Source organism: Aegilops tauschii, chromosome 3 (assembly GCF_002575655.3).
Source record: "Aegilops tauschii subsp. strangulata cultivar AL8/78 chromosome 3, Aet v6.0, whole genome shotgun sequence".
NCBI lineage: Eukaryota > Viridiplantae > Streptophyta > Magnoliopsida > Poales > Poaceae > Aegilops > Aegilops tauschii.
Genome location: NC_053037.3, coordinates 572,196,589 through 572,206,383, shown reverse-complemented (window position 1 = coordinate 572,206,383; position 9,795 = coordinate 572,196,589). Strand labels below are relative to the sequence as shown.

The 9,795-nt window shown below is 47.4% G+C and overlaps 2 protein-coding genes and 1 pseudogene across 2 annotated transcripts; 1 reads left to right on the top strand and 2 right to left on the bottom strand.

The window, feature by feature from the left end:
- The first annotated feature begins 1,145 nt into the window (after positions 1–1,145).
- On the top strand, positions 1,146–2,314 carry LOC109737039 (F-box only protein 8-like). The gene is made up of 2 exons (XM_073495634.1): positions 1,146–1,944; positions 2,058–2,314. The coding sequence occupies exons 1-2, from the start codon at positions 1,146–1,148 to the stop codon at positions 2,312–2,314; spliced, it is 1,056 nt and encodes a 351-aa protein (XP_073351735.1).
- A 681-nt stretch (positions 2,315–2,995) lies between these two features.
- LOC109737040 (uncharacterized) lies at positions 2,996–8,630 on the bottom strand. The gene is made up of 2 exons (XM_020296267.4): positions 6,456–8,630; positions 2,996–3,372 (listed from the first exon to the last, which is right to left on the bottom strand). Exon 1 carries the CDS (start codon positions 7,833–7,835, stop codon positions 6,477–6,479), a length of 1,359 nt encoding a protein of 452 aa, XP_020151856.2. The 5' UTR covers positions 7,836–8,630; the 3' UTR covers positions 2,996–3,372; positions 6,456–6,476.
- Positions 3,385–4,769, bottom strand: LOC109737044 (putative glutaredoxin-C2; annotated as a pseudogene).
- Positions 8,631–9,795: the final 1,165 nt, after the last annotated feature.

Below are 9,795 nucleotides of genomic sequence, written 5' to 3'. Positions count from 1 at the left end.
CGGTAACCAAAACCTTGATCCTCATGAGCTGCAAGGTGTATGAATTGGATGCACTATGAGCTACTAGCTTCTTTGTTATGCGCATAAAATTCTAATCTCAAAGCTCAATGTTACATAGTTGCATGAAATCTATACGTGTGTCGATACCCTTCCATGTTGAAGGAAGCGAGTGATGTTTGTGTTGATTCTAAGATTATCAAAAGTCATTTTGATACGCGTTTGAAATGTGTCCGAACTATCTGGGTGATGTTTCTATTTTCTTGAACGGAAGAAACATTTTGCTCATTGGTGAAGGAAAAGATAGCTTCTTTCTCTGAGGCGGCATGGACTGTGATTGTTTCGCGGTCACAGATTGTTGAGGGGCTGAATTTTGTTGAGGAGCTCCTCTAGAGTGAAGCCATTGACCGCGGCATGAAACTTTGTTGCGACCAAAGCGAACCTGATGGACTAGTCTGGAACTCTGGATGGGTTTGCGGCTGTGTTTGTGCAATGTAGCACTCTCTGAACATAACCTGCTCAGCCCTCCTGTGTATATGACATAGGATAAATGCTGGCAGATCAGATGCAAAAGGCCATAAATAGGAGAGTGGTGTTTTGGATCTCGGCCTCCATGCAGGCTGAATTTTTGAAAATTTCAAAATTCGAAAATTTCAGTTTCGAAAAAATCTGAAAAAAAACTGTACAAGTAAACAAGGATGTGAGGCGTACAAGTAAACAGGTTATTTTTTGAGAACCGCCCATCTGGACTTTATACATTCAAGCGGTGAACAGCGTCAACCAAGAAATTCAGGGATTACAAGTCTGATTGATTGATGCATGGTACTTACAGGTTAATTGATCGATCCCTTGGATGGACCACCGACCACGACGACACACGTACACCAAGTTCGATTCGGGATGGCCAGCAGGTTCGGTAAAACCACACGATCGAGGTCGGTCTGCTCTCCGTCTTCAACTCTCCGTCCGTCCGTCGGAGGTGAAAACAAACGAGCTATATATATAGCAGAGATTAGATGGATCGTACTTATCTCATAACCGCTGCTCCGCAGCGCATGCATATATTCCGTGAAAGTATAAGAAGACCTAGCTACCTCCGCCGTCCTACTCTGCTCCTGGGACGGATCGACAGCTCTCAGCCGGCGACCATGGCCAAGGCCGCAAGGGCACGAGCGACGCCTTCCCTCAGTGGTCTCCTGGAGGAGATCGTCATCTGGGAGATCCTCGTCCGCTTGCCCCCCAAAGCCCTCCTTCGCTGCCGCGCCGTCTGCCGCTCCTGGCGCAGCGTCACCTCCACCCGTGGCTTTCTCCTCGCCCACCACGCCCTCCAGCCTGCCCTCCCCCTCCTTGACAACGGCGAATATATAGACCTCATCAACAACTCCATAGACATCTGCTGCTTGAACAATCGGCCAGGTCTTGCCGCCCCTGACCAGCTTCAGTCCGTCGCCTTATTGAATCTGGGCGGCAACTTCGCCTACTCTCATCCGGTTGCCTCATGTGATGGCATTCTCATTTTCTGCATCGACGACAACGACTTCTTCATCTGCAATCCGGCAACTCGTCAGTATGCTCCCCTCCTGCTGCCTACGGATCGTAGGTGGACGCTCCTGGGAATGTACCCTCACACCCCTACCGAGGAGTACAGACTACTGCTCTACTCGTACAAGCCTAACCCAGACAATGACGATGAGCTAGCACCCGGTGGTCAAGTTTCGTGCCATGTCTTTTCATTGGGCTCTGACCAGCCACCGAGGCGCATCGGGTGGCCAGATGTGATTATGCCGGAATGTGAACATCATGTACTATTCCGTGGTAACTTGCATTGGTTCCCGTCACATGAAGACATTGAAGGCAAGATGATAGTGTTGTTCGACACCACATCCGAGTCGTTCCGAGAGATGCGTGTTCCCGTTGCCGACTACGCTCACCTGTTTGAGGTAGACGGCAAGCTTGGCATGACCATCTTGGATCTTGCGACGACCATTGATATCTGGATGTTGCAAAACTATGAAAGAGAGGTCTGGGCCTTCAATTGCCGGATTGAATTACCTGTCCAGAGATCAGGGGGCAAACCAATAATTATGACGGTCCATTGGATTTGGATCTGGTGGTCGTGCCTGGGGATGGTGAGTTGCTCGTGCTGGTCAAATTTGCCGAGTGGCTACTTCGGGTTGGTATGGATGGCAAGCTGGTCGCCACGTTCCATCGCAAAGAAGTTGATCCTACTTATTTTCAGCTGAAGCAAAGTCTTGTTCCACATAACTTCTTTCCAACACTAGAGGGTTATGTTGTGAATGCTCTGCCTTTCATCTGAAGGTTGTTTAGTGGGCTGGTGCTTCTCGGCATCCTAGATGTATGTATTCTCATCAGGACCTGCAAGATATATTAATTGGATCCACTATGAGCTACTAGCTTCTTTGTTGAGCATATTGCATTCTAACCTTTTGAAAATATGTCTTCTGTTGAAAGGTTATCTTCTACCATGTTTTGTAACCTTTGCCTTTTGAAGGGGCCAAAATCTTACAGTTAGCCATGGCCAGGATTGTGAATATATAAGTGAAAATGAAGAAGAAGAAAGTTCTGAGAAAGCCTGAAGTTTAGTATGATGTATAGAAAAAGGAACGACGGTATCAAACGAATTCAGTGCTTCAGCTGATGATTCAACGTTTTTTTTTAAAGATAGGGTCCCCCGCCCCATTTTATTGAACAGGCAAACAGAACACACGATCCAGATCCGGGCAACAGCCCTTACAAACTTGAATTTCAACGGGTTCATGATAAGCTAGATTTGGATCCACTCTAATTGACTGTTTTTGCCATTTGTGCGCAAGGAGAAATACCATCGGTGCATAACATGGACATCTAGCATGACATTTTTCTCTCCGGATGCCTTGGGCCAAAGGATATCACAAAATTAAGTAGCGAACCAGTTCATACTTAACGATTTTCCCTTGGAAATACTAGTAGTGAACTAGTGATGATGGCCGGATTTATATTTTTGTGGACATAATATAATGAAAAAAAAGCTGTGAAAAAATTACTGGAAACAAAATTAAGTTTTAATGTGAAAAGATGCACACCTTGTTGTATCCTTTGAGCCATCCCTATCCAGAAATAGAAATGAAGCATCCTCACAACAAGTAATACTTCCAGCACAAGCAATACTTTCAGTTATTTCTGTTCCAGTTGCTGCTCAATTTACTTGCTTGTCATCAAAGGTTTTTTGGCATTACTGATCGCTATGATAAAATCTGCATTACTGGCAAGTCTTCATATATGCAATATCTTAACACACAGCTGTCAGGCTTACAAGATTCGGCGCAGTTCTGTTGGATATCTGGCAGTACACTTGTGTATAAGCTTCAGGCTCTCCTGTTGTCATGAACGGAGGCTCTTAAGATCAAACTTACATGACTGCAAGATCTAGTGTTCTACAACTCTGAGTCAGTGATACAAACTCTACACATTCGCATTGCTAAGCTTAGTATCTGCTAATCAATTTGGTAACCAGTACATGCCAAATTGCAGATATAATTGGACACGTTGTTTCGAAGGTAATAACAAGTACTATGCATGCAAACACGTTTGAAACTAAGGAGAGGAATTAAAGACAGTGAAATAGCACACATTGGTCAGAGGAGATGCAACCAAACCTCATCAGAAACATAGCCAGTGAAGATATCACAAAGATCAAACACGGGGGATGAATTCCTATCGATCATGTCCTATGTTCCGTGCCAGATCATCATAGTGGGACAGATATATCTATCTGGCAAGAAGCCTGAGAGTTGGGTTCAATGTCTGGCGAGAAGCATTGTTCCCTTCTCTCATATACTCCAACATTAAGTAGCGGCACACACTGTATTGTCGATCACTAGCTATAGCTTTTGAGGTTATGATCACACGTAGATTACTACACAAGTACGCATCGGCCATTATTATTAATAATGCCTCAGGACCACACGGCACCAGCTTGGTGGAGCAGCGGCACGAGATGGCCGCCGAGATGCAGCTGCATGACCTGCCTGATGCCGCCGACTAGCGCGCCACAGATAAATACTGCCGGCACTGCCGGGCTCTGGCCCACCATGCCAGCGAGCGCCCTCTCCAGATCCTCCCTCTGGGGGTCCTTGTCCAGCTCGTGCACCGTAAGCTAACACCCAGCTCCGCAAAGAGCCTCGTCATGGCGTGGGACATGCAGCAGCAGCTCGCCCCAAAGATCACCACCATGCCCTGTGATGCCATCGTCGTCACCCTCTCCGCCATTGCTGAATTGCCTAGCTCTCTCTCCTATGTATCTCGATCGATCAGCTCACTTCACTTGAGCTAGCAGTAGGCTGTTGCTTCTTGCAGCTTTGTGACGGTGATGACTCAACATTTATAGATGGCTGGAGCAAGCGCATAGATAAGAGGAAGTGCTTAATCGAGGTGTAAGGTAAACACTGCCGTGTGGAAAATTAGGGATAACATATATCCTGTGTGAAAAGGTTCTTTTCTGGCACCACTTTAACCTTTGCCTTTCAGAGGGGCAAAATTTCATACAGTTAGGTATCACTAGGAATGTGGCCAATCTTTAATACGTAGTATTTTACAATGTTTTCGAGAAGTGAAAAATGAAGACGAATAGGATTCAAGATAACCTGGAGTTTAGGTATCATATATAGAAAAAAGATCCATGGTATCAATTGATCAATCAAAATCAATGCTTCAGCCGTTGACTTGTTAGGTTCCTGATAAACTAGATTAAGATCCACTCTAATGGCCATTCGTGTGTGACAAGGAGTAGCACCAGGGTGGAGTTTGTGCATGTCATGCATCACACATCTTTTTATCATGGTTGTGGAGTCGTGCATGACAAGGAATGACATTAAAACCACTATATGAAATGGCATCCACTAAATTTTCCCTTAGAATTGCTAGTGTACTGGTAACTAGTGATGATGGGTAGCTTACAGCTCTGATAACATAAAAATTGGACAAAATGGATGATTTTTTTTATTTAAAAAAAATAGCATATCACGAATAACATGAGTACCTTGTCTTATCCTTTGAGCCATCCCTGTACAGGACAACTTTCTTGGCAAAAACTGTATATTCAGTTATTTCCCTTTCAGTTGATGCTCGCCATTTTTATGTCGCTGTCTCTTCAAGTTTCTACACTACCCATCATTACCAGAAAGTCAATATTAATGCACACTGCCAATAAACTTAGAAGATTCAGTACAGTTCTGCTGGATATCTTGCAATATACCTCTGCAAACTTACATGACCGGTTCACTGCAATATCTACTATTTCAGGAAGAGAAACAACTATATGCAATATCTTATACGCACCGTGGTTAATCTTAGAAGACAGAGTATAGTTCTGCTGGAGAACTTGCAATACACTTGTACTAACTTCATGTTTTTTCAGTGAAATGAACAGAGGTTGTACGACGTGGCATGAACGTCTATACATTTGTATTTGTAAGCTTAATATTTGCTATCAAAATCGGAACTAAGTACGAGACTATTATTCCTACTCATACTTATTGGCCAAATAGCAGACAGAACGACACATGTTGATTGCAGAGTAGTGACAAATACTCCCTCCGTCCCAAACTAAGTGACTTGGTACAAAGTTAGTACAAAGTTAAGTCACTTATTTTGAGACGGAAGGAGTACTAAAGAATAGAAGACGGTAAAAAGGCATGCACTAGCTAGATGAGATGTACTCAAGCCCATCTGAATAATATAATATTTATTGGTCATACATTTCCATACCTCATAAGAAACATAGCTTTCCATCATAGAAGTTGTACCCAGTGACGATAGTACAAAGATCAAAGCACAGGGGGATCATTGCTCTTGATCATGCCCCCCGTTCAGTGCAGGGGAACTAGGAGGCCAGATCATCATAAGAGAGAGATATGTATGTGGTTCGTACCCGGACGAATAAAACGATGATCAGAGGTTCTAAGACCCAGCTTACATGACCAATTGACTGCAATATCTACTGTTTTAGGAAGAGAAATAAATAGCAAAGTACTATACACATCACAGTTAATCTTAGATGATTCGGTGTATTTCTGCTGGATAACTTGCAATACACTTCTGCAAACATCAGAATTTTTTCAGTGAAATGAACAGAGGTTCTTAATATCCAACTTATGTTCCGCAGAATCTAGTGTTCTACGACGTGGCCTGAGCATCTGCACATTTGAGTTGCTTCGCTTAATATTTGTTAATGAACTCGGAACCAGGTACAAGCCTATTACTCGTACTTATTGACATAATAGCAGACAAGGCAACACATGTTTACTGCAGAGTAGTGACAAATACTAAAGAATAAAACACGATAAAATGGCATACACTAGCTAAATGAGATGTAGTCAAGCCCATCCCAACAATATTGATTAGTCATACATTTCAGTACCTCATCAGAGAAACATAGCTTTCTATCATAGAATTCGTACCTAGCGATGATAGTTCAAAGATCAAAGCACAGCCGGATCATTGCTCTTGATTGTGTCCCTTTTCAGTGTAGGGAAAACAGGCGGCCAGATCATCATAAAGGGAGAGACATGTATGTGGCTCAAACCCAGCCGAAAAAATCCATGATGATACGGTGCCTGCTCATACACCTTCTCAACCACCCTGCTCCTCAGATGAACATAAAGGACAACACCATATCTCACATAATCCAAGAATACAAACTCGGCATTGTCCCCAACTGCAGCAACACCAAGAAAATCGCCATCTTGTGGAATCCAAACCCAATTGTGACCAGCAGAACTGTATGCCTCGCGGACACAAAATGAGTCCACCAGCAGCCAGCCGCCCGCACCATCGCTGTTGCTCATCATCCGATGGAGCCACACACTGAGCTGAAACCCATCTGCATTGACAAGATATATCCCGGAACCCTCGGCAGATGAGAGCATGTAATTGCGCCCTATTTGAGCTGGGAGCTCGAGCTTGAGGAACCTTGCCGCGGCCAAATCTAGACCCAGGATGCACCCAAAGCTGGTCACCATGAAAACCTTGCCACGGACGGGTGGTAGCATTTTTGTAAGGAAGGCTGCAGCATTCGGGACCTCTGTCATTGCGGTGGCAGGGAAGCCCCAACCGCCGGATCTCAGCACGTACACTTCCGCACGGACATTCCGCCGGACCTGCCACAGATATACCAAGGTGATGAAGCCGCGGCTCCCATCCTCGGGTAGGATAATCCTACTGAACACCCCTAGAGCGGGCTCCTCCCGGTGGGGCGGTGAGATCGGCGGGGTCGGCGGGAGGACCACTTCGGACTCCCCGGCGAGCAGCGGCGCGAGGATGGAGTGCTTGAGCCTTCCGTCGTTGGAGAACCAGGCGATGAGGCGGCCGTTCCGGACGTGTTGGATACCCTGGCATTGGCAGCTGCGGCGGAAGGCGTCGTTGCAGGAGGAGGCCCCGCGGCGTACGAGGGCGGCGAGCTCCGGGGACTGCGGGAGCTGCACGAACTCATACCAGGGGCACTGGGGACTGCGGTTGCTGACGCAGAAGCCGAGGAGGCGGGGCGGGTTGCGCTCGCGGAAGAGGCAGAGGAAGGCCGGGTCGGAGACGTGGAAGAGCCACCGCTTGGAGACGAGGGAGGCGCGGACGAGGCAGTTGGGGAAGCCGAGGCGGAGGAGGATCTCGCGGAAGAGGTCGTCGTCGCCGAGCACCAACCTCACCGACGCGGCCGCGGCCGCCGGAGTCGGCCTGTCGCCGTCCATGATTTTTGGATCTGGGGGATTTCTCAGAAGAAAGGGGATTTCTCTGCAAGTTTTTTTAGGGGTGAATTTCTCTACGGGATTGGATGAATTGCCCCACATTACAAGGGGTTGGATGATTTGCCTTCCGATTATCTCAATGACAGTGGCTTCGGGCCCCACCCGATAGCCTCTCAGGGAAGGCAAATGATCTAATGGAGAAGTAAAGACCGGAGTACCAAATTCAGCTTACTTTGGGCCAAGGCATGCTATCATGTTTTTTTTATGAGTTGGGCATATACCACGTTGATAGTAAAACTTTTTTTTTCTAGAATATGCACGAGTGTGCATATCATATATTAAAGAAAAAAGGGGCAAAGAGACCCTCCACAAAGTTTACAACCGTAATTACAAGGCTCACACAGGCCTAGGCCTCCACCTCCACACACACAGCTCGTTCGGGATTATTCACCGCTAGCCCGCCTATGGATACCACCAAAGAAAAATTCTATGTCACCCTTAAATTTCCCTACCAATCTCCAAGTGCGTCCTTCACGATCAATGTCACGGAGTGCCGTTTGGAGTGATGGTGTCTCACCGTCGAATATAATGGCGTTGCGGTGTTTCCACAATTCCCACAAGCATAGTGTGAGGATTGCCTTTAAGTCTCTTAGTATGCATTGTGTAGCCACTCGTGTGGAGCACCACTCCACCAACTCGTCCTCTCTCCCAGGAGCCTTATCTGGCTCGCCCAGGGCCTCCCAAATCCAAAGCCACAATGTTCTCGCGAAGACGCAAGTTACAAGGATGTGGTTGATTGTTTCACCTTGCTGGTTGTAGAAGGGGCACGTAGCTTGGTGTGGGAGGCCTCTTCGAGCCAAACGATCCGACGTCCAACAGCGGTTTCGCATAGCCAGCCACGCGAAGAAGCGACATTGTAGTGGCGCCTTGTGCTTCCAGACAAAGTCCGCGTATGGAGCCACCTCACGACCTATGAACCGTGCCGCGTATGCAGAGCATATGGAATAGGAACCGTTGGCTTCCCATGCCCAACAGATGGCGTCTTACCTTTCTTCATGTAGATCTACTTCAGCCAGCAAGTCCCATAGTTGAAAGTATTCGTCGATGTTTTCTATCCCGAGGTTGGGTCCAACGTCTGTCGCCCAAGCGTTGTCTTGTAGAGCTTGACGTACAGTTCGCGAGGCCCTAGTCCTAGGGGCCACCACACCGTAGATGCTTGGTGCCACATCTTGTATCCTGTTGCCATCAAACCATCTATCTTTCCAGAATAGGGCCTTGTCACCATTGCCAATAGTTGTATGCACTGCAGCCTGGTATATTGCTTTTGCCTCGCTCGTGACGCTAATCTCAACCTTTGATCACTTATAATACTTCCCGACCGCTCCGCTTCGATATATACCTTTTCAGTAACGCGCTCATAGTTGGTTTTCGGCGGAGACTTTGGTGGTTTCCTCAGGGCATCGATTGTGCGCTTTGCTTTCACCGGATCTACCTTCTCCTCCGGAGGTGGATGTCTCTTTGCTTTCACCCCTTCAAAGAAGTCCTTCACTTCTTTTTCCACGATCTTCTTGTTTTCTTCCACGGTCCTCTCGTACGGTAACTTCTCTAGAGGCTTGAGAGGTGGACCGTATCTGTATTGCCTCCCGCCTCTGGCTGTACTGCTAGAAGCCGGAGCAGAAGGAGCGGCTGCGGCTGTCTTCTTTCATGCTTGCTTACGAGGCGGAGGAGAAGGACTACGACGCGCCGGAGCAGACGGGACGGCAGCGGGTCTCTTCCGCCCTTGCTGGCGAGGCGGAGAAGGAGGAGGCTGATGGCTGCTCGGGCGCGCCGGCGCAGGCGGAGAAGGAGGCGGAGTGCCGCCACGCGCCGGAGAAGGAGCCTGAGTGCCCTGATCACTCACCGGAGGAGGAGGTGGAGGAGGAGGCGGAGTGCCCTGACTCGTCGTCGGAGGAGGAGGCGGAGGCGTCCAGTTCAGAAGGTTGATGAGCTCCTTCCTCCATAGGCATGGAGTCTTTAGAAAAGAACCCAGCTGTGACGCCCCCGATTTGACCGTACACTAATC

What these genes read in the sequence shown, in the direction of transcription:
- LOC109737039 (XM_073495634.1), top strand. Translation starts at nt 1,146, where the DNA reads ATGGCCAAGGCCGCAAGGGCACGAGCGACGCCTTCCCTCAGTGGTCTC. An exon ending in TCACCTGTTTGAGGTAGACG is followed by an intron (nt 1,945 to 2,057) that starts GCAAGCTTGGCA and finishes TTACCTGTCCAG; the next exon opens with AGATCAGGGGGCAAACCAAT.
- LOC109737040 (XM_020296267.4), bottom strand. Translation starts at nt 7,835, where the DNA reads ATGTGGGGCAATTCATCCAATCCCGTAGAGAAATTCACCCCTAAAAAA.